General features: G+C 50.8%; 1 protein-coding gene across 1 annotated transcript; it reads right to left on the minus strand.

Annotated features, from left to right (window-relative positions):
• Positions 1-13,691: 13,691 nt before the first annotated feature.
• On the minus strand, positions 13,692-18,287 carry LOC123363246 (paraneoplastic antigen Ma1 homolog). The gene is made up of 3 exons (XM_045004121.1): positions 17,816-18,287; positions 17,249-17,751; positions 13,692-13,871 (listed from the first exon to the last, which is right to left on the minus strand). Exons 1-3 carry the CDS (start codon positions 18,285-18,287, stop codon positions 13,692-13,694), a joined length of 1,155 nt encoding a protein of 384 aa, XP_044860056.1.
• Positions 18,288-27,286: the final 8,999 nt, after the last annotated feature.

Consider the following 27,286-nt stretch of genomic DNA (forward strand, 5'->3'; position numbering starts at 1 on the left):
GTAGTGCAATCTCTTTGTCATGAAGTTGAACTTACAAATGTAGAATTATGTGAAAAAAAACACTTTTTATTCAAAAATAAAACAATGTAAAACTTTAGAGCCTACAAGTCCAACCAATCCTATTTCTTGTTCAGCCAGGGGCTCAGATAAACAAGTTTTACATTTGCAGAAGATAATGCTGCCTGTTTCTAGTTTACAGTGTCACCTGAAAGTGAGAACAGGCATTTGCATGGCACTGTTGTAGCCGGTGTCACAAGATATTTACATGCCAGATGCGCTAAAGCATCATATGTCCTTAATGCTTTAACCACCATTCCAGAGGACATGCATTCATGCTGATGATGGGTTCTGCTTGGTAACAATCCAAAGCAGTGCGGACCAACACATGTTCATTTTCATCATCTGAGTCAGATACCACAAGCAGAAGGTTGATTTTCTTTTTTGGTGGTTTGGGTTCTGTAGTTTCCACATCAGAGTCTTGCTCTTTTTAGATTTCTGAAAGCATCCTGCACACCTTGTCCCTCTCAGATTTTGGAAGGCACTTCAGATTCTTAAACCTTGGATCAAGTGCTGTAGCTGTCTTCAGAATTTCACACTGGTTTCTTCTTTGAATTTTGTCAAATTTGCAGTGAAAGTGTTCTTAAAATGAACAACGTGTGCTGGGTCATCATCCAAGACTGCTATAACATGAAATTTATGGCAGAATGTGGGTAAAACAGCAGGGGACATACAATTCTCACCCAAGGAATTCAGTCACAAATTTAATTAATGCATTATTTTTTTAACAAGTATCATCATCATGGAAGTATGTCCTCTGGAAAAATGGCCAAAGCATGAATAGGCATATGAATCTTTAATGCATCTGGCATGTAAATATCTTGTGACGCCAGCTACATAGTGCCATGCGAACGCCTGTTCTCACTTTCAGGTGACATAATTGAGAAGTGGGCAGCATTATCTCCCGTAAATGTAAACAAACTTGTTTCTCTTAGCGATTGGCTGAACAACAAGTAGGACTGAGTGGCCTTGTAGGCTCTAAAGTTTTACATTGGTTTGTTTTTGAGTGCAGTTATGTAACAAGAAAACCTCCATTTGTAACTTGCACTTTCATGATAAAGAGATTGCCCTCCAGTACTTGTATGAGGTGAATTGAAAAATACTATTTCTTTTGTTTATCATTTTTACAGTGCAAATATTTGTAATAAAAAATACAAAGTGAGCACTGTACACTTTGTATTCTGTGTTGTAATTGAAATCAATATATTTGAAAAGTAGAAAAACATCCAAAAATATTTAATAAATTTAAATTAGTATTCTGTTACTTAGTACAATTAATCATGATTAATTTGTTTAGTTAATCGCGTGAGTTAACTGCAATTAATTGACAGTCCCAGTTCAAAGGGATTTATGCAAGCATCATGGGCTCTTTCATGTCATGTGTCTTTGCACCTTAACTGAGTTTCAGTACTAAATTACCTCAAACACTCAGTGCAAAATTCAACAGACACTACCAAGTGTTAGCTGATTTCATGTAAAAAACATGACTGCTCAATACTTCAGCCAGACCCACTCAAAACTGAGACCAAATTAATTCAAAAGGTTCACAACTCTTAGTGACTCTTTCAGCAAACCTGGGATTAGATTTCAGTCTGTAATGAAACCTCGACCCTGGCAACTTTCACTTCAAGCTTCATTAAGAACATTTTTGCAGATCCCTGCTCATGGATTTTGTTGATGAAATGTTCTTTTGCAATTAGATTCTGTTCTCATTTAACATTAAACATCTTCCAGAGGACATAGATACAGTATTTAGCAGAACTACAAATAATATTCTGCATGTATTTAATGAGATTGTGACTATGTGAAGATTGTGGATCTCTGATTGCCTGGTTACTGTTGTTTTAAAACTTTGGGTTCATTCTCTCTACTTTATTAAACACTGAATAATTTCTGTGCCACTCTTCTTTCTGATGTATCATTCCATCTCCTTTTCCTCATCTGATTTACTATAGCCTGTCAGAGACATTCATTCTATCTACATTTCACTTTTAAAGAGATTCCAATTTTAATTAACTTTTATGTGGAATTTTTTTGTTGTTGTCTAGTTGCCTCATTTCCTATCCTTATCTAAAAGATGACTATTTATTTAAAGAAGACTAATTTAACTCAAAAGCAATCAGATGATCTCTTTCAAAACTAATAGCAATGTGGGGGTGCTAATGGATTCTGTTTTGTTTCTGTTCTTAATCATATTTTTTCCATTTTCTTTCACCTACTTAGGCAATACCAGCAGACTACAGGACAAATATTTAGACACAGCCTGATGTAGAAAGGATGTTGCATGCCTTTGTGGTTTTGTACTGCAGAACTTTACTCACTTTGAAAAGACTCTTACAAATGGCGCAGCCCTAAATAAAAAATATCTCATTCCTTTTCATGGCACATGCCACATTTGCCCAAAACATAGCATGATAATTCACTTACCATGCCCTGGAGAACCATTGGCTTCCCAGCTGAGACTACCAACATAGGTCCTATGTAGTACCAGGTGTGATGATGGTTTCTGTAGTGGGGCTATTTCTCCAATGAGAGTCACATTGAGACCCCCTTATACATAGACCACCAACTGACTTGAGAGAATAATGAGTTAAGTTATTGATGACCTGGCCTGGAATTGAACCTGTAACTTGGTAGCAAAGGGCTTTAGATCTTATACCAACACAGAGCTCTTGTAGCTCAGCCCAAACATTTCTATGTAGTCCAGATCCAGCCTGTGAATTTGATGGCAGGATTTTGTTTTAGGTATGGTATGCAATAGAAGAGATCTGCTCTTGGGGGGGCCTCCACAGAGCCAGTGTCACAAGTGTTGTCACTTTTTGACAGCAGGGTGATAAGTTATCGCAAGTGAAAAATAAGAGAATTGACAGTTATGGGGAGAGGGGATACATCTTTTCAGAACTTTTGGAACATTGAGCTGAACAATATGGATGAAGCTTTCTTTAATAGCAACATTTTGTCATGTTTTGTCATTTTTTGGTCCTTGATTAGTTTGTTTGCCCCGCCCTTGTCCAGAGGTGCAGCCCTGGTTGCCAGCCACATTTCCCCCTTGTTTTGGTTTGGTTGTTTTTGAACCCACCCTGTTCTTTGCTCCGTGCCTGAGGCACAGCTGATTTAGCCCTCCCCTGCATTCTGCCCCCCTGTTTCTTGCCCTCCCTCCGGGTCAGCCCTTATTGCCTGTGTGCCCACGTTCCGCTGTTGGCGTTTGAGATTCTCCCCTCCTCCCTTTTGTTAATTGACTCCTTCACTGATGCACTCTCCTCCATGATGTCTTAGTTTTCCCTTCTTTTCCTTAGTGCAGCCAGGGGAGCCGGTTTCTTTTTCATCTTGTGCTGGAGTTGTGTTCCTTGTTTCCCTTTGTTCCTTTCTGTTGGTGCCCCTCCACCCTACTTTCAGCCTAGTGGGTGGGGTGTGGTAGCCGTTCTTTCCCTCCCTCCCCTGCCCTTCCCTTTCCTCCCATTCCTCCCTCCCTTTCTTTCCATTCCCCTGCCCTAGTGGTTGTCCCCTTCCCCCCCTTTCAGTGGTGGGTGGGACTTCCCTGGATGCCCCTGCAGTTCCTTTTCGGTCCCCCTCCCCATACCCTCCCTTGCGATGGCCGCCTCGACTGCTGCTGCCGGGATGCCCCCATTCAGGGCCGGCTCCAGACCCCAGCGCGCCAAGCGCGCGCTTGAGGCAGCATTTTGCCGGCAGGGCAGCAGCCGGCTCCGGCGGACCTTCCGCAGTCATGCTTGCGGGAGGTCCACCGGAGCCGCGGGACCAGTGGACCTCCCGCAGGCATGACTGCGGAGGGTCCAATGGTACCGCAGCTTCGGTGGACCTCCTGCAGGCATGACTGCGGAGGGTTCGCTGGTCCCGCAGCTCGGGTGGACCTCCCGCAGGCATGCCAGCGGATGCTCCACCGGAGCCGCGGGACCAGCGGAACCTCCGCAGGCATGTCTGCAAGAGGTCCCCCGGAGCCGCGGGACCGGCGATCGCCAGAGCGCGCCCCGCTGCGCGCCGCCCTGCTTGGGGCGGCGGGATTCCTAGAGCCGCCCTGCCCCCATTGCTACCATTGAGGCACTGGCAGGCACGGATAGGGGCACCTGAGACTCCGCTGTTGCTGCCGCGACCTCGGCTGCCTCCACTTCTGGGACCGCTCCCTTGGCTGGTGGAAAAGGCCGGGGGACGAAGAAGGGCAAGGGCCCTGCCCGAAAGGTGAAACCCCCCGTGGCAGTGGTTCCTTCTCCCACTGCGGCCTGGTCAATGGCCGCAGCTCCCCCTTCTCCCTTGCCCATTGTTCCCTCCACCAGCTCTGGGCGTGCCGCTCCCTCGGCCCCCAGGTCGTACGCCCAGGTGGCTGCAACCTCTCCACTCGCCGCCTCGCCAAATGCTCCAGACGCCTCCTGGAATACCATTCCTGGTGGCCGGTGCCCCTTTCCTACTCTCACCAGGGAGCACGGGGTGCGTTGCCTCCTGGTGCCAGCCTCGCCCCACGTGGAAACCTACGTGCGGGCGTTGGCGCAGGTGGTGGGGCCCGCTGCCATGGTGGCGGCCTCTAAGATGTTTGGGAAGGTGGTGTTCTTCCTGGCATCGGAGGCCGCTGCCCAGGAGGCAGTGGAGCGGGGCTTGGTGGTTGGGGGTGTTCACGTCCCCCTCGAGCCTTTGGAGGACCTGGGTGTACGGGTGGTTCTTCTTCGAGTGATTGCTCCTATGCATTCCAGTTAGGTGTGCGCGCCGCGCGTGCACGGCTCTTCAGAAGATTTTTACCCTAGCAACTCCGGCGGGCCGGCTGGGCACCCCCTGGAGTGGCACCGCTATAGCGCAGGATATATACCCCAGCCGGCCCGTCTGCTCCTCAGTTCCTTCTTTCCGCCCGTGACGGCCGTTGGAACAGTGGAGCGCAGCTTAGCTGACCTCCACTTCCCTAGCTACTCGTAGTTTTCTCTCGTTCTGTTTATAGTTGTAGTTAACTCTGTTTGTTTGTAGAATAGTATAGTGTATTTATTTTACAGGGGTTCGGGGTTTATCCCCTTCCCCTCACCCGGTGCCGGGTCCGATGCCCGGTCCACAGGGTTTTCGAATGCTCGGCCGGCCACAAGCTGCTGCCGACAAGAGATCTTCTCCTAAGTGCCTCGAGGGATCTTTCCTCACAGATAAGTGCCGCATTTGCGAGGCCTTTAATCCGTGAACAAAGGGGAGCGGGGCTTTCGTTTTAAACAGCTCCTGAGGGAGGCAGCTCCTGCTCCTCCGCTCTCGGCGCCGAGCGCTAGTTAGTTTTCAAGGCGCGCTCCCTCGGCACCGGATAGCCGGTACCGCCAAGGCCACCTGGCACGACCGTCGCTGGCTCCGACGTACCCTCGGCATGGATCCCTCTCCTGGAGGATGAAGAGGCACAATATCCTTGCTGCGTCCGAGCCGCCGCCTCTGCAGCTGAGAGCTATGCTCAGTCGGATCGTCCGGCACCGGTGTCTGCCGCAGCACCGACAATACCCGCACCATTTACTCCGGCCAGGCAAGAGCCGTCGAGTCCGGTGCTGGAAAGCTCCCATGTACGGACCGTGGGGCACCGATGTCTGCCGCGGCACCGACAATATCCGCACCATTAACTCCGGCCAGGCAAGAGCCGTCGAGTCCGGTGCTGGAAAGCTCCCCGGTACGCACCGTGGTCGAGCTCGCCCGGAAGCTGCGTCCGAGCCGCCTGCTCCGCAGCCGAGCGCGATGCTCAGTCGGATCGCCCGGCACCGGTGTCTGCCGCGGCACCGACAGTATCCACACCATTAACTCCGGCCAGGCAAGAGCCGTCGAGTCCGGTGCTGGAAAGCTCCCCGGTACGGACCATGGTCGAACTCGCTAGGAAGCTGAGTCCGAGACGCCTGCTCCGCAGCCGCGCGTTATGTTCAGTGGGATCGCCCGGCACCGATGTCTGCCGCGGCACCGACAAGAACCGCATCATTAACTCCGGCCAGGCAAGAGCCGTCGAGTCCGGTGCCGGAAAGCTCCCCGGTACCGACCGTGGTCGAGCTCGCTCTGAAGCTGCGTCCCAGCCGCCTGCTCCGCAGCCGAGTGCTATGCTTAGTCGGATCGCCCGGCACCAATGTCTGCCGCGGCACCAACAATGCCCGCGCCATTAACTCCGGCCAGGCAAAAGCCGTCAAGTCCGGTGCTAGAACACTCCCCGGTATGGACCGTGGTTGAGCTCACTATGAAGCTGCGTCCTTGGTGTGAGCTATGGTCGAGCTCCCTATTCCCTCCACGCCGGAGACAGTGTCCACGGCAAGGGAGCTGATTGCAATGACAGCGTCTGCGCTGCCTCAACCCCCGGCACCGCCGATGCGGGTTACATAGTCGATGGGCAAGCCTGCCTGGATCAGACCACCCTCCGTCGGCACCGCAGAGCAGCACCGTTCATGATCGCGGTCCCGCAGATGTTCTCGGTCCCGTCACCGATCTAGGTCCCGACGCCGCTCACAGTCTCGGCACCGTTCTCTATGTTGGTACCAGAAGTACTCGCGGCACCGGTCAGCGTCCCGTTCGCCGGTCCGGGACACTCAGCACCAATCCAGCTCCCGACACCGCCCCAGGCATCGGGGCGCCCGTAGCCACTCCTGATCATCGAGCCTCGCACCCTCGGTCGACCACCCGGCACAGCTCCGGTGGCAGGTCCCGTTCTCGGTACCGGTCTGTCTACCGGTACCGATCCCCGGTGCAGCATCGAGCAACATCAGGTACAGACGGAGACTCTACCAAGAGCTTTTCAGCTCCTCCATGGCCATCCATCCACGCATCAGTGTCGTCCCGTGCGGACACTTCATATGCGTAGTTCTCTGTTTTTCCAATGTGCCCTCCAGAGTCTTCCAGGAGACCTATCAGTGGTCATTCTGGACGCCTTGGGTGTACTACCACGCCAGAGGCATACCGATGATCCCATCTCGCTCTGTTCCCTCGGAGCTCTGGGTGCCAGAGGCGACAATTAGTCGTCCCCCTCCGACCGGTACAGATCAACCCCCGGTTCGGCACCGGGCTCCCAGATCCCATCGGATCAGGAGGTCGTCCAGGAGCTCGAGCCCACACAGGACCCGCTTGTCCCTGGCCTTTCTTCTTCCTCCTCCCCAGATGAGGCGGGGGCAGGAACATACCCCTCCGGCCCTCCTCTAATCGAAATGCGACCAGCCCCTAAATCCAAAGAGGCTGGGCGTGTGGTCTTACTGGGCCGTAAGATGTACCCAGAGGGGGCCCTGCAACTTCGTGTAGCGAACCAGCAAGCCCTGCTTAACTGCTACTGTGGGTGGCGGTGGGCATATTTACAGAGTCGGTTCTTTGGAACTCCCGTCAAGAGTTCGATGCCCTCCTGCAGCGGACGGACGGAGCCGGAGAGAGCTTCCCTCCAGGCCTCGTTGGACGCAGCTGACTCCGCTGCCATGACTCTGGCCTCGGGTGTTGCCACGCGGCGCGTTTCATGGCTCTAGTTGTCGAGCCTTCCCTCGCAGCTGCGGCAAGCTATACAGGACTTGCCTTCAATGGCACAGCCCTGTTCTCTGAAAACACTGGCCCTAGGCTGCAGAACCTAAAGGGCAGCAGGGTCACTTTGCTCTCTTTCTCTCGGCATGCGCACGCCGGTGATTCAGCGCCGACGTTTCCGTCCCCAGCCTCCACTCTTATCCTGCGCCTTGACAAAGTCAGGACTTGGCCAGCGGGCGTGGCTTACACGGTCGTGGCCATCAATCCGGACCCCAAAGGAGCCGAAATTAGGGTCCTTCTGACCACCAATGGGGCAAAAGCCTACCCATCCTCGCCCCTCCTAAGGACCCCTCTCACGAGCGATTCCTCTGGCACGAGGTGCGGACGCTCCTCTTCATCGGAGCTATACAGGAGGTACCTAAGGGCGAAACCTAATCCCCTAGGCGAAGGGAGGTTTCAGACCTATCCTAGGCCTGCGGGAACTCAACAAGTCACGATGCTGATGAGTTCCGCATGGTACCCAGGGCGACCGTCATCCCATCCTGGGATCCCGGAGACTGGTACGCCGCCCTCGATATGAAGGGCGCGTGTTTTCATGTCACCATTTCTCTTCCACACAGAAGGTACCCTCAGTTGGGGCCTACCATCGTTATTCCCAGTATACGGCCCTCCTGGTTGGCCTCTATACAGCCCAGGGGTGTTCAAAGTGCATGGCTGTAGTCGCCGCCTTTCTTCGCCACTGTCGGATACACGTTCTCCGTATCTAGACGAGTGGCTCATTCGAAGAACCACCAGGCCCAAGTTACCAGTCATGTGGGCATCGACACGAACCTATTCCTGTGTCTAGGCCTGATGATCAATAGTAAAATCCACTCTGATTCCCATACAGGGAAGGGAATTCATTGGAGCCGTCCTGGACTCCAGACTCGCCAGAGCCTACTTACCTCAGCCTTGGTTTCAGGCGAGGGTAACAATTGTACAAGGTCTATGGACCTTCCCGCCAACTTGGGCTTGCACTTGCCTAGGTTTCCTGAGTCACATGGCTGTCTGCACGTTTGCAACCAAACATGCCAGGCTTCGCCTCTGTTCACTTCAATCGTGGCTCACCTGGGTGTGTCACCCGGGCAGAGATGGCATACTCGTGGTCATCTCGTCCCCCCCGAGCAGCCTAGGCTCCCTCGACCGGGAGTCAGCGTCCTCCCTGGTGTATCCAGGGATGCTGTTTCATTCACCCCTCGGGGTCCCTCATGACAGACAGCCCATCTCTCGGCTGGGTGCGCACCTGGCGTAGTTTCGCACTCACGGCCTTCGGTCAGCGCAAGAGCTGGCCTTACACATCAATGTCCAAGAGCTGAGAGCAGTCTGCCTTGTGTACCAGGCGATTCAGCTGGCGGATCGTCTTAGCAGATCCTTCCTGTCTCACAAGTGGTAGTTTCCTCCCGTCTTTATCTATTCCGTTTTCCAGAAGTGGGTCTTTCCCCGCATAGCCCTCCTCGCTCTCATGAGAATGGAAAGAAAGAGAAATTCTCCTCGTTCCAAGGCCTGTCCCCAGGCTCGGTCTTGGAGGATTTTCCTGAGGCCGTGGATCAGCCATCTGCCGTATGCTTTCCACTGTCCCCGCTGGTTCACAAGGTCCTGCTAAAACTCCGCGGGGACAGAGCGCCCCTGATCGTGATCGCTCCAGTGTAACCTGGGCAGCACTGGCACACCATGTTGCTACACCTGTCGGTAGCAACCCTCTTGGCACAGACCCCATGACGCGGGATCACGGCAACCTTCACCACCCGGTCTTGTAATCCCTGCACCTCACAGCAGGACTCCTGCGTGGCTAAACCGATCCAAGTTATGTTGTTCTGCCTCGGTTCTACAGGATTCTCCGGGGTGGTAGAAAATCTTCCATTCGGTTAAAGTATCTGGCCAAGTGGAAGCGTTTCTCCTGCTGCTCCGAAACACGCAATGTTTCTCCCGCCGAGGTCCCGCTCCATTCCATCTGGTTCCTCAGGGCTTGGAGCCTTTATACCTCGCCCCCAGTGGGGCCCCGCCATAAACCTGGCTCTTCAATCTGGTTCTAACCAGTTTTATGACTGCCCTATTCGAGCCAATGTCAACATGCTCATTGATATACCTGTCCTGCAAGACAGTTTTCCTGTAGCCTTTCCTGCGGCCAGACGAGTCTCCGAGCTTCAGACTCTCACAATAGGCCCAAGGTATACTGTGTTCCTCAAGGACAAGGGCAGTTATTACCACGTCCGACCTGCCTCCCTAAGGAGGTGTCGGCCTTTTATATCTACCAGGATATCTTCCTTCCGGTCTTCTTTCCGAAGCCACTCTCTTTGCAAGGAGAGCAACAGTTGCCCTCCTTCGACATCCGTAGGGCGTCCGCAATCTATATCTAGCAGACAGAGCCCTCGCGTAACGCCCCCAAAACCTTCATCGTACCGGCATACCGGACGAAGGGCATACCTGTCTCCTCCTAGAGGATTTCATCTTCAATGACGTTGTGCATCCGCACCTCCTCTGTTTTGGCCTATGTTCCATAGAGCCACCTTGCTGCACATTCCACCAGGGCTCACGCTTCTCAGCTGCCTTCCTGGCTCGCATACCCTTTAGGGGGATGTGTTGTGCACCTACCTGGTCCTCGGTCCACACCTTTGCCTCATTGGTCCAGAAGTCCAGAGCTGATGCAGCCTTTGGCTTAGCGGTTGCGTTCTGCAACATCTAACTCCGACCCCACCGCCTACGTAAGGCTTGGGAATCACCTAACTGGAATGCATAGGAGCAATCACTCGAAGAAGAAAAGACGGTTACTCACCGTAGTAACTGTTGTTCTTCGAGATGTGTTGCTCCTATCCATTAAGACCCGCCCTCCTTCTCCACTGTCGGAGTAGCCGGCAAGAAGGAACTGAGGAGCGGACGGGCCGGCTGGGGTATATATCCTGCGCTATAGCGGCGCCACTCCAGGGGGCGCCCAGCCGGCCCGCCGGAGTTGCTAGGGTAAAAATCTTCCGAAGAGCCGTGCACGCGCGGCGCGCACACCTAACTGGAATGGATAGGAGCAACACATCTCGAAGAACAACAGTTACTACGGTGAGTAACCGTCTTTTCTCTCTTCTGTTCCTCCCTTCCTCCCCAATGCCGCACTTTTGCCATTCCTCTCCACCCTGGGGAGGCCCCTGTCCGTCCTCAGACCCCTTTCGTTGGGCTGTAAGGACCCCATCCTCCACCACGTTTTCTCAGTCCACCGGCAGGTGCAGTTCAAGTTCTGCCGGCGGCACATGATGGGGAGGATTTGGAGGGATCCTTTCTGGTGCCCCATCAAGGGACCCAGTACCGGATTTATTATTCTTCGGGGGTGGCCCGGTGCTTTCTCTGCCGAGTGGCAGGGCACGTCCGGAGGGACTGCCCCTTGGCCCGGCTTGGAGGGGCATCCAGGACCCCCGATACCCGGAAGGGCGTCGGCTCTATCATCACTGGTGGCCCTGATCTCCCGGTCCCTGGGGTCACCCCTCCTCCATCCGTGACCGTTGTCAACTCTGCTTGGGTCTTGGGGGAGGGCTCCCCCGACATGCCCAGATGAGCGTGCGGGCCCCGCCGCTGAGGCGGGTAGTAGACTGGGGCCCGCAGAGGAGAGGGTGGCAGGGCAGGTAGCGGGACGCGAGCGGGGCTTGCCTCAGGGGGAGTCTATCCCTTTCCCTGTTGTCCTGCCCTCGTCTTCCCTTGCCCTCCTGTCATTGCTCTTGCTCCCTGGCCCTGACCCAGCTGGCCAGCCCCCCTCTTCGGGGAGCTGGGAGCTTGTGCGGGGGAGATGCTACAAGCGGGGAGCACAGGCGCAGCACACACACACACACCCCGGTTGGCGAGCTGTAAAACTATGAAGGGGGTTGCTGGTGCTGGGTGTTCCATTGACTCGCCTGCTGACGTTCATTGTTTGGAGTCGTCCGAGGTCGCTGCAGCTGCGGAGGCAGGTAGTACCATCTCTCCTATGGAATCCCTCCCTGAGGGGGTTCCGGACGGTGCCCCCACTGCCCCGTTGCCATCTGTCCCCCCTGTAGGCGCCGCAATGGCTACTGCCCCAGCTGCAGTCGAGGGGGAATCTGTAGTGGCGGGCAGGGAGTTTGCTTCTATTTTTGCTGAGATCGAGGCCCTGGGCTTGACCCCAACCACTGAAGGAGTGGATGCCCCCCTGCTAGAGGGCCTCGATATGGGCGATTGCTATCTGGCACCCCGACTTCTCACCTTCCCTCCGTTTCAGGTGGTTGCCCCTGTTTTGACCTCTGCTATGCCCCCGGCCCTGACCACCTGCCTGGCCGCGAATGGTAATCTGGCTGACGCCGCTGCGCCAATTGTGGCGGCGGCCGACGCTGAGTGGCCAGGCTCTGAGCCCATGAGTGCCCTACCCCATGAAATGGGACTGCAGTTTTCCCTCCACTCAACACTGTAATTGTGGGTGCCTCGTTTAGTGAGGCATCTGAGCCTAGCACTGTGGAGGCACCCCATTCCCTTGCTGTCCCTTTAATTGCCATGGTGGGTCAAGAGGCACCGTGCTCCGGTGGCTCTGCCACTCAGGCCCTAGATTTTGTCCCCGTTCCCTGCCCCGACCCTGCTCCTGTCCTAGATCTGTGTCCTGTCCCTTTCCCTGACCCTGTTCCAGCCCTTGTTCCGTGCCTTAACCTCTCTTCTCTCCCTCCTGCTGTGGCTGCTGCCCCCAAGGTTGCCTCATTTTCTTTTTATAAAGGCCCCTGGGAGGCGTTTTTTGTTTTTCCCTTTTCTGGCCCATCTGGGGCTGCAGTTCTCCCTCCGCCAGCATCCTTAGGGCCGAGTATTGCATCAGGTGGCGCTGTGCTGGATGGACGGGCGCCACGGCAGGGCTTTGATCCCTGCATGCCCGTCTCTATAGGCCACGGGGCTGGCAGAGGGGTCCAATTGGGAGACACCCCGGGGTCCGCGACCCCAGTCCCCATCGTGCAGAGGAGCGAGGTGCGCTCTCTCTTGGAGGACACTCGTGGCTCCACGAACAGAGTGCATCTCGCTCTTCAGCGCTGAGACGATTTCCATCTTGTTCTCCAGACCGTGAGAGCCATTATGAGGGAGGGCAAAGGGACCGGGAAGCGGGATGCTGTGGCTTACCAGCGGACCCACGGCTTCCGTGACGCCCTGCTGGCTTTCGGGGTTGGTCACGGTTTGCTGCGGGGTCCAATGGGCGCCGCTAGCACCCCAGACCACGAGGATCATCCCCAGCCCTCTTTATGTCGCCATCCATCTTTGCCACTTTGAACATCTGCGGCTGTAGGTCGGGTCTCCGCAGGTGCCATGTGCTCTCCTTCCTTCGAGAGTGGGGGTACTCGGTTATTTTCCTGCAGGAGACCCACACGGACCCAGCTGCCGAAGCGAGCTGGCGGCTGGAGTGGGGGGACGGGGTCTACTTTAGCCACCTTTCAGCCCGTCAGGGCGGGGTGGCGACCCTGTTCTCCCCGCACCTACAGCCCCGAGGTGCTGGGGTTTACCGAGGTCGTGCCGGGTCGCCTGCTGCACCTCTGGGTTCAGATGGAGGGGCTACCGTTGAATCTTGTCAATGTCTATGCCCCAGCATCCGGCCTGGTGAGAGCGTGCTTTTTTTGGCAGGCATCCACCTTCCTTGGTACTTTAGATCCTCGCGAGTGCCTGGTCCTGGGTGGAGATTTCAACTGCACCCTCGACAAGCGGGACCGCATGGGGATCGAGCCAAGCCCGACTGCTGCAGACGTCCTCAGGGAGATCGTAGTCCATCACTCCCTGGTGGACGTCTGGCACGACCACCACCCGGACGATGACTGTATGTTCACTTTTGTGAACAACGGTCAAGCCACTCCCGCTTGGATCGCATTTATTTCTCTCGATTTCATCTCTCGCAGGCCCACTCCTCCAGCGTTCGGCCAGCCCCGTTCTCGGACCACCATTTGGTGGCCGTGATGGCCTCTCTTTCTTCGGAGAGGCCGGGGTCGGCCTATTGGCATTTCAATAACAGCCTGCTGGAGGATGTGGGATTTGTGGCATCCTTCCAGGAGTTTTGGCTGGCCTGGCGGGAACAGAGGCATGCCTTTCCCTCAGCGCGGTGGTGGTGGGATGTGGGCAAGGTGCGCACCCAGCTCTTCTGCTGTAGCCACACCCGGGGCTCCAGCCGGCAGAGGGATGTGGTGATCGAGCAGCTGGAACGGGAGTTATTGGAGCTGAAGAGGCGTCTGGCCGCCAGCCCCGGAGATCCACCCCTCTGTGGAGCGTACTGGGAGAAGCAGGAGTAGCTCCAGGCCCTTGACAATCTTCAGGCCCGAGGTGCCTTTGTACGATCCCGCATCCATCTTCTGCGGGAGATGGATCGCAGCTCTTGCTTCTTCTACGCCCTGGAGAAGAAGAGGGGGGCGAAAAAGCATGTCCTCTGCCTTTTGGCAGAGGATGGCGCCCCCATCATGGATCCAGTGGAGATGCGCGAGAGGGCCAGGGCCTTCTACGCTGGCCTTTTCTCCCCGGATCCAACCGACGCCAGTGCCTGCGGAGCGCTTTGGGACGGACTCCTGACAGTCAGCACGGGCGACCGAGACTGGCTGGAGCTGCCTCTCACTCTGGCTGAATTCTCGGAAGCCCTCTGTCTCATGCCCACTAATAAATCTCCAGGCATGGACGGGCTGACCATAGAGTTCTACCGCGTGTTCTGGGACGTCCTCGGCCCAGACCTTGCCATTGTCTGGGCCGAGTCCTTGGAGAGTGGAGTCCTCCCTCTTTCATGCAGGCAAGTGGTGCTCGCCTTATTGCCGAAGAAAGGGGACCTCCGCGATCTCCAGAATTGGCATCCATCTTGCTCCTCAGCACGGACTATAAGATCGTGGCGAAGGCCATCTCGCTGCAGCTGTGGTCCGTGCTGGCGGACGTGGTCCATCCAGACCAGACCTACACCTTTCTGGGCCATACCATCTTTGACAATCTTTATCTAGTCTGGGATCACTTGGCGCTTGGGTGTAGGGATGGTCTGTCATTCGCCCTCTTGTCCCTGGATCAAGAGAAGGCGTTTGACCGGATGGAACATGGGTATCTCCTGGGCACTCTGCAGGCTTTTGGCTTCGGAACCCGGTTTGTGGGGTTTCTCCAGGTGCTGTATGCCTCCGCAGAGTGTTTGGTCAAGCTCAATTGGACCCTGACCGCACCTGTCAGCTTCGGGCGAGGGGTGCATCACGGCTGCCCGCTGTCAGGTCAGCTGTACACTCTGGCCATTGAGCCCTTCCTTTGTCTCCTTCGCAAGAGGTTGATGGGGTTGGTGCTCCGTGATCCGGAGGTGTGGCTGTTTCTGGCAGCATACACCGACGACATGCTCCTTGTGGTCCAGAACCCGGACGACTTGGTGCGGGTGGAGGCTTGTCAAGCTGTTTATTCAGCGGCCTCCTCCACCCGAGTCAACTGGGTCAAGAGCTCTGGCCTAGTGGTCAGGGCCAGGTGGCGGGCGAGCCCTCTCCCACCTGCGCTTCAAGCCATTCGGTGGAGTGCAGGTCCACTGCTCTATCTTGGCGTTTATTTCTCGACTACGCATCCGTCTCCGCCGGAGAACTGGCACGGTTTAGAGAGCAGGGTGACTGGGCGGTTGCGGAGATGGACGGGATTGCTCCGGTGCCTCTCCCTCCAGGGGAGAGCGCTGGTGCTTAACCAACTGGTCCTGTCCATGCTCTGGCACCACTCTGTGCCCGCCCCCAGTGTTCCTGGCCAATCTCCAGAGGTTGGTTCTGGGTTTTTTTTTTTTGGCCGGGACTGCACTGGGTCTCTGCGGGGGTTCTCCATCTCCCCTTGGAGGAGGGTGGACAGGGCCTGACGTGCATGCGCACGCAGGTCCATGTCGTCCGCCTCCAGGCTCTGCAGAGACTCCTTTATAGTGCAGGTGGCTCGGCGTGGAGCATATTGGTGCACGCCTTCCTCCGCCGCCTGTAAGGGCTCCGATACAACCGGCAGCTCTTTTTTCTCCATCCGAGAGGTCTTCCGCGAGACCTCTCTGAGCTGCCGGTCTTCTACCAGGATCTCCTCAGAACCTGGAGGCTGGTTTCAGCAACCAGGTCCTTTGTGGCCAGCGAGGGGGTAGATCTCCTCGCGGAGCCTCTGTTACACAATCTCCATCTTCGTGTGCAGGTGGCGGAGTCCTCCTCAGTGTGCCAGAGGTTGGTCCTGGCGGGAGTCACCAAGATCGGAGACCTCCTGGACTACGACCTGGGGAGCTGGGTGGATCCCCAGGCTCTCGGTCGGCGCATGGGGCTCTCCACCCTTACAATCCCCCAGCGCATACTCCAGGAGGTGGAGGCAGCTCTGCCTCCCATGGCTCAGTTCTTCCTCGAGCGGGTCCTGTGAGAGGGTGAGCCCTGCCCTCCCCTCACTCCAGGCCCTCTGGATCTTTCCATTGGCCCCCTGCCCTGTGAGCCTTCGGCCTTCCCCCCACCTGCATACCTTTATGCAGCCAGTTTGTTTCTAAACTGTGCCAAGGGACCATCTGTACGCGCTCATGCTGCACACGCTTCATTACCCCACCCTCGTGTCCGGCCCAGACACCAAGTGGCGGGACCTTCTACCAGCAGCGGCGGGTGGGGAACCCCGGTGGGCCAGTTTCTATCCCACCTTAGTTCCGCGGCCCGCCGGGGATATCAGCTGGCGGCTCCTGCATGGAGCTGTGAGCACGGGGCATGTACTTGGCGCGGTTTACCACTGTCCCTGACACCTGTCCCTTCTGTGGCATGAGGGAGACCCTGGAGCACGTGTACTTTCAGTGCGCCAGGCTGCAGCCCCTTTTCTGGCTCCTCCAGAACCTCTTATTGAGGTTCTGGCTGCACTTTTCCCCACATTTATTTCTCTATGCACACCCAATCCGAGGCCTCTCGAAGTCGCAGGACCACCTCATCAACCTTCTCCTAGCTATGGCCAAGGTAGCCATTCGTAACACCAGGGAGGGGAGGTTGGCAGAGGGGGGGGCCTGCGACTGTGGGGCCATTTTTCGTTCTTTCATCCGTTCACGTATCCGGGCAGAGTTCCTCTGGGCAGCGTCCGCCGGCTCTCTCGATGTCTTCGAGGCGCAGTGGGCACTGTCCAGGGTTCTCTGCTCGGTGTCCCCTTCTGGTTCCTTAGTTTTGGCCCTTTAACCCCCACACCTGTTCCTGTTGTTGCCTTTGTTGTCCCCCGAACTCAGTTGGGTTCCGGGTTTCGTGACCTCTCCCTAGGCTGGAGGAGGGGCTTTCAGCAGTGGGCGAGCTAGCGCTTGCCAACGTCTCGGTACTCAAAAGGACTACCCTCTTATATCCTTCTGGTCTGAGTCCGTCACAGTATATATCACATAATCTGCCACTCAAGGGGCTCAGACAGCAGTGCTCTTCAGTCCTTCCTGATCTCTGCCTGCAGCACAAAATAGTTGAGTCTCCTGAGAACTGTAATATTTGGCCAAGTTGGGCTTGGTGTGGAGGTGGCTGGGAAGCATTTAGTGGCCTGTGTTTTATATGAGGTTAGACTAGATGATCTGGTGATCTCTTTGACCTTAAACTCTATGATTCTCTTGCTAGATGCCATTTTCAAAGCATAAATTCTTTCTTTTGTAACCCCTCCGGCTACTCTCCCCTCTTGAGAATGGCGCAGTATGTCCCTGAGCCTTCATCATGGCCACTTCTCGAGTCAAATCTCTCAGTGCTGCTGCCACTGATGGGGCATCTTCCATCTCTCCAAGCACTGTGGTGGTGTGACTCCCTGCCATCTTTGGCTGCACCACTGCATCCACTTGCAACAATCGCTCCTCCTCTTCACGTATCTCTCGAATGAGCTTGTGGAATGGGGGTGGGTTTTGGGCCCGCTCCCTCAGCTGCAGTCGCCACAACATTAACCCATCTTGTAGGGTGCCCTGAAGGATTTGGTCCAACCTAGCAGAATCTATGCACTTGGTGGGGATGCCCTCCTTCCGCACTACCTGCTGTAGCAAATCCTCTAGTCTCCTGATGAAATCCGACAATTGTTCGTGGGGGTCCTGATAGGTAAGGCGGAAACAATAATACAGGTCTTCACTGCTATCAGTAGTACCACACACACTCTCAAGAGCGGTTAAATAATCTTGCACTGTGGCAGCTGGTTGTGAGTCTTTCAGGGCTCGGATAATTCGCATGGCAGGTCCCCTCAGACTCTCAAGCACATGTTTCCACTTCTCAGCATCAGGGCATTCCCACTCTTGGACAAGTGGCACAGTAAAATCCCTCCAGGTCTCATAATCATCCTCTCCTGAGGGTACAGGTGACACTCCCGAGAATGAACGTAACCGCTTGTAGGGAGCACTTTCATATACCGGCTTCAATGCATCTTTGAGAGCGTTTCTCAGCTCTTTGGCCCATGCCACCAGGCTGGGTGCTGCAGGTGTTGGACCCCCTCCTAATTCTTAATTCTTCTCTTGTCCGCTTCTCATCCACCATCAGAGCTTGCAATTTCTGCACTAAAGAATCCACCTCAAGTGACACAAGCTCACTAGGAGGGGACTGCTCTGCCCTGAGGATTGTCCAGGGGATACCTTCTACTTTCACCTCTTTGGGCACTTTATCAAGATCTGCTTCCTTGGAGTGAGTACATAGTGCTATCATGCCCTTCACTTTACGGTTGTAAATACGGGTGTGGACCTTTACCCTCCCCAGTGTTTCAGCTGCATCTAGGCTCTCCTCAATTTCATTTGGTTCCATCTCTTCTGGGAACCCCACCACCAGCACAGCTTTGGTTACTGGGATTCGTGCCCCTCGGCACAGGTCTTCTAATAATCCTCTCTCCATTTTTTTTTAAACTGAGATGAAAGTCACTCAGGAGTTTCTTTACTCTGTGAAGAAGAGCCCAGGGTGCGCAACGTAGGGGTGTGAGTATGTGTGTGTACTGAGAAGTCCCCGTACAGGCCACCACATGTAACTTTAGCGCCCTCATGGCCAAGAGGGAGTCTGCTTTGCAGGCAGCTCTGGACAAGAGAAGGCGTGTGCAGGAATGCAGCAAGAGAAATCCCTTCCACCCCAGAGGCACCTGTTCCAAACCCCCCAGAGTGAACACACACACACACAGGAAAAATACAATGGATATAACAAAAGGAGATATTTATTAACTCTATCTCCCTCTTTTAAAATGTTTTTCTTCAAAAATAAAAAGTTATAGGGAAAACTGGCAAATGCTGGCGTATATATTGCATTCTAAATTTTGTGGGTTGTGTATCTACAAAAGTGTTGCTACATTTGGTTGGATGCACCTTTCAATGGCTGACAACTCTTCAGCTTTGGAGCACAAACTGATCACCATCTGGAGTCACAAGGGAATGTTCCTCCCCTGGAACAGTGCAGCATTGCACAACAGGGAGGCAGGGTCACTAGGTTTTGTTGGTGTTCTCCTGCTGATGCATCAGTTATAAGACGCTGCTGGAGTACATGGACTAGTTTTCCAGTATAGCAGCTCCTGGGATTTAGTCAAAGCTTCACACATTTTCTGACTCCTTGTCCAGCATCCAAGCTTAGATTTTTCATCCAAGAAGCAATGTGAAAGAAACCACATCATAAAGCACTTGGGACCCTCAACCAAGCTAATATCAGACAGTATGTTCCTCCTCGGCTACTATACAAAGGCCAGTCACTCAGATTCAAAAGGTGGGGAGACAGTCACTGAATAAAAGAGGAACTGCTGTGTGCCTCAAGCACCAAATTTATTGTTTATTGATAGTAGTGGTGGGTTTCTTTCCCTGAATCCACTGCATGACTCCGCTAACAAGTAGCAGGAAGCTGAATGGTTTTCCTCACAAACTACAAGCTCCAACATCTGTTTCTACAGCTTCATTATATGTACGCTATCTACAGCTCCATCAGCCGTTCTTACTATGTGTCAGATGTTAGGGCAATTTGGAAGAGTGACTCAAAAGAAATAACTTAGCTACAGATCCTATCTACAAATCTCATTGGTCTCCATCTCATCTCTGATTCTGTTTTCTCGCTTTGCTTTGTAGTTTCTAAGGCAGTGCTATAAAATTATGATGAGACCTGATCCAGTCTCAAGTGCTTAATTATTATGATGTGTTTAGGTACTGTACAGCCATGTAACTCTTCCTTGGGTACACGGCAAGTCTAATTATTTGCTCATTGGTATGCAACAGGCATCACATGTAGGTGATCCACATAGAACAGAAGAACATAAGAACAGCCATATTGAGTCAGGCCAAAGGTCCATCTAGCCCAGTGTCCTGTCTTCCAACAGTGGCCAATGCCGGGTCCCCCAGAGGGAATGAAGAAAACAGGTAATCATCAAGTGATCCATTCTCTGTTGCCCATTCCCAGCCTCTAGGAAACAGAGGCTAGGGACACCATCCCTGCCCATCTTGGCTAATTGACATTGATAGACCTATCCTCTATTAACTTATCTAGTTCTTTTTTTAATGCTGTTACAGTCTTGGCCTTTACAACATCCTCTGGCAAGGTGTTCCACAGGTTGACTGTGCATTGTGTGAAACAATACTTCCTTTTGTTTGCTTTAAACCTGCTGCCCATTAATTTCATTTGGTGACCCCTAGTTTTTGTGTTATGAGAAGGAGTAAATAACACTTCCTTTATTTACTTTTTCCACACCAGGCATGATTTTATAGACCTCTATCATACCCCCCCCACCCCCTTAGTCCCAAGGTGAAAAGTCCCAGTCTTATTAATCTCATATGGAAGCCATTCCATACCCCTAATCATTTTTGTTGCCCTTTTCTGAACCTTTTCCAATTCAATATATCTTTTTTGAGATGGGGTGACCATATCTGCATGCAATATTCAAGCTGTGGGTGTACCATGGATTTATATAGAGGCAATATGATAGCTAATTAGTATTTCACTTCTAGCTCATCTAAATAAGCTTGTCCCTGTGCAGAAATATGCAAGAAGTTAGAAAAATACACCACACCCTTTCTAGAAATCTGTTATGGGAAGGAGTGTTTTTGTGTGTTCAGGGGTTTATTGCCATATGGTGGGGTTCACTTTGTCCCAGTGGCAATGCACAACTAAACGAACAGCCTGTTCTGTTCAGGAAGTGTTATCAGCTCGAAACCAACAGAGTTCACCCTTTCTTTGGTCCTTCCTCATTTTGATTTAAAGAAGGGCATCACAATTACAATGCTTTTATTCCCAGCAGTTTTGTGGGAGCCAGTCAAATAGAAAGGGAAGTACACAACGGGTCTTTTTGTTTGCTAATTAGTTTTCTATTTATATTCATTGTAAAAACAATGTGCTTTCAATTTAATTATTTTCCCCTAATTGTTACTTTTCTGGTGCATATGAGTAGCACTCTTTTTATTCTACATTTTGGACTGAAAAAGAAACAATTTCATTACAGTCTGTTTACCCCAAAAGATGTTGCCAACCTCCTTTTAAAAAAAGTTTTATTAAAGAAACATGCTATGTCATATGCACATCCCAGAGATGCTACACATTTCCCACAGAAGTGAAGATTTCAGATAATCACATCAGTAAACTAAAGTAATAGGCACTATTATAACACCTTTTATCCAAGGACCTCAAAATATTTCACTAACATTAATTCATGAGGACTTGCCATATTATGAACAGTATCCACATCTTAAAATCCACGGAGTTTGATGCTGGGCACCTTCCTTCCACAGTTTGAGAGTAATATTAATTAACAACATATCCTTTTCCATCAAGGGGGAATAAAATTTTAGCCTGCAAAAAGATGACACGACTATTCAGTCATGAGCCTGCTGAAACAGTGAATGGAGTATGCACACTGCGCTATGTATCATAAATGGCATGCCCATCTGAGACACCTTAAATCAGGGAATTTTATCCTTCCTTCTTTTCAGGATGGGTTTAACAATTGTTATAACAGGGGTCCCCAACGTGGTGCCCGTGGGTGCGCCCACGTCCTGGCCGGCGGTGGAGCACCCGCTCAAATGCCACTGACAAGCGGCGTCATCGAGAGGCGTCACCTTTCTGCAGCATTTCGGCGGCGACGCCTCTCGATGACGCCGCTTGCTGCCGACAAGTGACGTCATCGAGAGGCATCGCCGCCGAAATGCCGCCGAAATTCGCTCCACCGCTGCCACGGTCCTTTGTCTGGCGCCCGCCAGACGAAAAGGTTGGGGACCACTGTGTTATAATATGTGGCCTTTTGCTTTCTCAGAGGAAAACTAATATGCCTTTATATGCTTCTCTCTGACCTTTTCAGTATACAGAGGGGGAAACAGTTATATAGTGTTCAAAATACTGTATAGATGGTCACAAGGCAGGGAGTGGCAGCTGTCACTTTTCCCCATATATAGCTGTTTCGTCTGCTGTCACTCCCTTGTACCTATCCCTTCTAATCCTGTTTTCTGTTGTTCAGCCATGCCTTATGAGCCTCACAAATTAATTCCTTAGTCCTCATAGACTCCTCAACAGTTCTTATAGCACTGCATGACTGTGTGGGTGTGAGACGGCCCAGACTTGGATATCTTCACATTCCCTGGAGCTGATTGCCTGCAAATATAAATGAGTTTGTATTGGTCCCACTTCAATGACAGGCTGCATTTCCACCTTTGCCATTTTCTGACTCGGGCAGCTATTGTATTCATCTTGCATAGAAAGGATGTTAATCCCAGATTTATATTTGGCCCAGTTCTTTCTTTTGAACTGAATATAAACCAGGTTGTTAAAATCTTATATTATCATTTTAGAAACATCTTGAAGCTCTTGGCCTGGGATCTCGCGCATAACAGCTGTTGAAGCTACATGCATTCATTTCCATTTGCCAGGATTACTGTGCCTCCCTCTTCATTGATCTTTCTGCTGCCTCTTAAAAACATTTGCAGTTTATTCAAAATCTGGCTGCTTGCTTACTTATCCAATCCAATATAATTGACCTTATTATTTCAGTGTTAAGAGAGCTTCATTAGTTTCTCATGAAAGAGCAGATATGTTAAAGGGACATCATCAACTGTAAAGCCAGTTTTAAAAAATATCAGTTAAAAGCTATTTCAAAGGGCTTGTCTCAATGAACACTTGGCTTGCAGCAAGCTGTGGTGTGAATCTACTCCAGTAGTAGCCTGCCACACACTAAGTGGCTGTGTGCCCAAAAAGTTTCTTAGTGCACTTTGATCTTTGAAACAGGAATAAATTAAAGCAACTAAGGAACGTATAGCACACAGCAGCAGGGTCCACACAGACACTTAGCGCACAGCTTGCTTTTACAGGATAGATTTACACCCCAGCTTGCAATGAACTAAATGTTCATGTAGACAAACACATATACATCAGCTGCCATTTATTTTGTGGTTTTACAATCATATTTTCAGCATTGCCAACCCCACCCATTCAAATAACATGACTCAGACCCCCCACAAAATCATGAGCTTTAAAAAAAATGAATTGGGGGGGTGCCTTTTGGTTTTTGAGACTTTGGGGTACACTAAGCTGACCAGACAGCAAGTGTGAAAAATCGGTAGAGGGGGTGGGGGGTAATAGGAGCCTATATAAGAAAAAGCTCCCAATATCGGGACTGTCCCTATAAAATCGGGACATCTGGTCACCCTAGGGTACACTGTGGTCATATTCTTCAGATTTTCTCCACAACAATGAGGGCTAGAAACTTAATTTTTAGTTTTTAATGAAGACTTAGATGCTCACATATTCACTTAATTCCCGGAGTGGAGGTTTAAGAGAAACACTAATTATTGTGAGACCCACGATAAAATCACAAGAATTGGCAACACTGCATTTTCCTATTATTTCAAATGTTTTCATCTCTTGTTCTTGTGTAAAGTCCCATTAAAAACCAGAAGGGAAGCTCACAGTACAAGGGAAATAGCGGAAACTGGCTGTACACAAAGATCTGACATGCACTAAGTTAACAAACTGATAAAAAAAGGGTAAATAATTGTTTCCTCTCAGCTACAGTGATCTTAGATGTTCTTTGTAATTACAGGAGGTAGAACATTTTAACAACCGTGATTATTTTTTTTACAAGTTGTCAGTTATCGCTTAAAAGATCTGTCTGATTATACTTCGATTTTTCCCCGTTGTCTGTGACTTTGTGTGCCTGCACATACATTGGCCTGTATGCCTTTTGTCTTCATGAGACCACAAATTGTGTGGATTTAGTTCAGAGTAGAGATAGGCCTGGCAGTGTGATGAGTGAAACAGGAGAGTGAAGGTTAGGGTTCAGAGGGGACGTAGCATGATGTGTCACCGGTGCTCCGGCATTCAAGCTGGAGCGAGGCCACTAACTTACAAACTTCAGAGCTTTAGCATGTAACACTGCTCTCTCAGTATGACTTTTATAAGAAAGTAAAGTTCTTTCTTATAACTCTGTCACCCTGCCACATCTCTTATTGCCAATGAAACAGACTTGATCCAAATCTCAGGTCAGGCCAATGCCTCCAGCCACACCTTGGGGAAATGTACACTCTGTGTCTAGGGCCATTTTTTATCAGAAATCTTTATTTCTTTCCATGCTGTGGAATTCTTTGGGTCAGGGTCACTGAAGATGAGGCAGGGAATGGGGTATACTATCACTTCCTGTGCTTACATGAGCCTCAGCATCCCAAGGCTGAGTAATTCTGTATAATGTTACCAGCCCTGCCTTCTGGTAACATAGGGGATCCGGTGGACATAGTGTACTTAGATTTCCAGAAAGCCTTTGACAAGGTCCCTCACCAAAGGCTCTTACGTAAATTAAGCCGTCATGGGATAAAAGGGAAGGTCCTTTCATGGATTGAGAACTGGTTAAAGGACAGGGAACAAAGGGTAGGAATTAATGGTAAATTCTCAGAATGGAGAGGGGTAACTAGTGGTGTTCCCCAAGGGTCAGTCCTAGGACCAATCCTATTCAATTTATTCATAAATGATCTGGAGAAAGGGGTAAACAGTGAGATGGCAAAGTTTGCTGATGATACTAAACTTCTCAAGATAGTTAAGACCAAAGCAGATTGTGAAGAACTTCAAAAAGATCTCACAAAACTAAGTGATTGGGCAACAAAATGGCAAATGAAATTTAATGTGGATAAATGTAAAGTAATGCACATTGGAAAAAATAACCCCAACTATACATACAACATGATGGGGGCTAATTTAGCTACAACGAGTCAGGAAAAAGATCTTGGAGTTATCGTGGATAGTTCTCTGAAGATGTCCACACAGTGTGCAGAGGCGGTCAAAAAAGCAAACAGGATGTTAGGAATCATTAAAAAGGGGATAGAGAATAAGACTGAGAATATATTATTGCCCTTATATAAATCCATGGTACGCCCACATCTCGAATACTGTGTACAGATGTGGTCTCCTCACCTCAAAAAAGATATTCTAGCACTAGAAAAGGTTCAGAAAAGAGCAACTAAAATGATTAGGGGTTTAGAGAGGGTCCCATATGAGGAAAGATTAAAGAGGCTAGGACTCTTCAGTTTGGAAAAGAGAAGACTAAGGGGGGACATGATAGAGGTATATAAAATCATGAGTGATGTTGAGAAAGTGGATAAGGAAAAGTTATTTACTTATTCCCATAATACAAGAACTAGGGGTCACCAAATGAAATTAATAGGCAGCAGGTTTAAAACAAATAAAAGGAAGTTCTTCTTCACTCAGCGCACAGTCAACTTGTGGAACTCCTTACCTGAGGAGGTTGTGAAGGCTAGGACTATAACAATGTTCAAAAGGGGACTGGATAAATTCATGGTGGCTAAGTCCATAAATGGCTATTAGCCAGGATGGGTAAGAATGGTGTCCCTAGCCTCTGTTCGTCAGAGGATGGAGATGGATGGCAGGAGAGAGATCACTTGATCATTGCCTGTTAGGTTCACTCCCTCGGGGGCACCTGGCATTGGCCACTGTCGGTAGACAGATACTGGGCTGGGTGGACCTTTGGTCTGACCCGGTACGGCCTTTCTTATGTTCTTATGTTCTTATGTTCCCTCAGAGTGCTCTTCCAGCAGAAGCTTTAGTTTATGGCTGAGGTTCATGAAAGTAGCTGTGTTGAATCAGCACATTCTCTACCTAGCTGCTGTATCTCACATTTTGGCTGCCTACGGCCCTAAAAGCACATGGCCTCACTTCTACGGTGACACCTCATGCCTGGATGCAACATTGCAGGGGGTCTTCATCTCTGGTGCTTTCCATTGGGCTCTCCCTCAAATCTACATCTTCTCTTGACTCCCCCTCTGAGTGTTCTGTGACTTAGCCCTCTGACCAGGTCATGTAAAAGCCTAACAAGTAGGGCAAACAAGTCCAAATAATAGTTCAACAAATCTTCAAACTAGTAGCCCTTCCATCCCTCTCAAGCTTCAGTGTCATTTCCTGATTGGTTCTACCACAAGGCTTTCTCTACAGGAGCCTAACCTGGTCCTGTATGTTCTTTCTCCATTGTTACCTGTCTAGTTAATCCCTATCAAAAGGCATCTCTCTGCCACCAAAACTTGTCTTGTCTGTATCCAACTGACCTCCCTGAATCTACTGATAAGGCATAGATCCACATCTTCTGGCCTGGAGGCAATTAGTTAATTACCTCCCAGGTGCAGCGCATGACTGGCTGGGGTTCTTTCCCTTGCCTTGCAGGGAATGGATATTAAGCCATGTCACAGGCCCCCTGTTTGGTGGAGTGGAGGCTGCAACCACTTTTTGCTGCTGCTTCTATTCTTTGAAGGACTTTCTACCATTGGGGCCCTGTGCCTGGGTTTCAGACAGAAGTGGCCTGCATAAGCCTGGCTTAAGTTAGGCATTTAGAGAGGATGGATGGGTCTAGAACAAGAGTAGTCACTTATTTTTAGTCAAGGTCCAATTTCTTGGTCAAGGTATAGTGAAGGTTCAGACTGCAGAGAAAATAATAATACAAATATAAAGATAATAATAAGTAAATAAAAAGCTTTTGGAGTCCATTCAAAAGCATCTGGCAGTCTGGATTTGGCTGGCAGTCCCCCTGTCAGTTACCCCTGATTTAGTGATTAGGGAACTAGCCTGGTATGTGGGAGACCAGGGCTAAACTCTACGCTCCACCGCAGACTATTTGTGTGATTTGGGGCAAGTGACTTAGTTCCCCATCTGGGATAATAGCACTTCTCTACCTCATAGGAATGTTGTGAGCATAAATACACTAAAGATTAGGTTCTCAGATACTACAGTAATGGGGGCCATATAAGAACTTAAGGTAGATACCAAAGATTTACCTTTTTGTGTCTGGGGTTTTTTTTTAAATGTTTTTCACAGGCTCTCTTATTACTGCAGGGAGAGAAAGCAAACACATTGTGTATTCCAAAGAAATGCAATTAAACTAAGCATCTTTCTCTCTTGTCAGAATGTGTCATTTCTTTTTGAAAGGGAGAAATACATTTAATAAGCAATTTTTCTAAATGACAGTTACCACCCTGCCCTTCCTCTGAGGGAAATGAACACCGCTGCCAAATGCTGCTATAGATGTAATGTAGTAAAACTAAAGATAGCTATAATCAAATAATAGTGGGTTGATTATGAGAAAAAATAAGCTCCACTGTTATTTTCTATGTCACAGTGAATCTGTGCAGATTTACAGTATCACCTGCTGAACCAAATAGATGAGCCCAATTCTTCTTTGGCCTAAGTCTATTCAGGTCAATGGAGGTACACCAGGAATTAATTTGGCCCATGATAGGTAAAACAAAGGCTGGGGAATCTTTCTGATTTTTAGCCTTCACCCTTTCTCCAGTAAACAAGCTGTCCTTGCTGTTTTATTAAGATTCTAACATATTTTTGTGGCCTGGCAAAAAAATCCAGCATCAACATATTCAAAAAGAAAACATGCATCAGAC

The sequence above is a fragment of the Mauremys mutica genome, chromosome 2, assembly GCF_020497125.1.
Source record: "Mauremys mutica isolate MM-2020 ecotype Southern chromosome 2, ASM2049712v1, whole genome shotgun sequence".
NCBI classification, from domain to species: Eukaryota; Metazoa; Chordata; order Testudines; family Geoemydidae; genus Mauremys; species Mauremys mutica.

What these genes read in the sequence shown, in the direction of transcription:
- LOC123363246 (XM_045004121.1), bottom strand. Translation starts at nt 18,287, where the DNA reads ATGGAGAGAGGATTATTAGAAGACCTGTGCCGAGGGGCACGAATCCCA. An exon ending in TCAAAGATGCATTGAAGCCG is followed by an intron (nt 17,752 to 17,815) that starts GTATATGAAAGT and finishes CTGTACCCTCAG; the next exon opens with GAGAGGATGATTATGAGACC. An exon ending in TGTTGCAAGTGGATGCAGTG is followed by an intron (nt 13,872 to 17,248) that starts GTGCAGCCAAAG and finishes CTTCTTCTCCAG; the next exon opens with GGCGTAGAAGAAGCAAGAGC.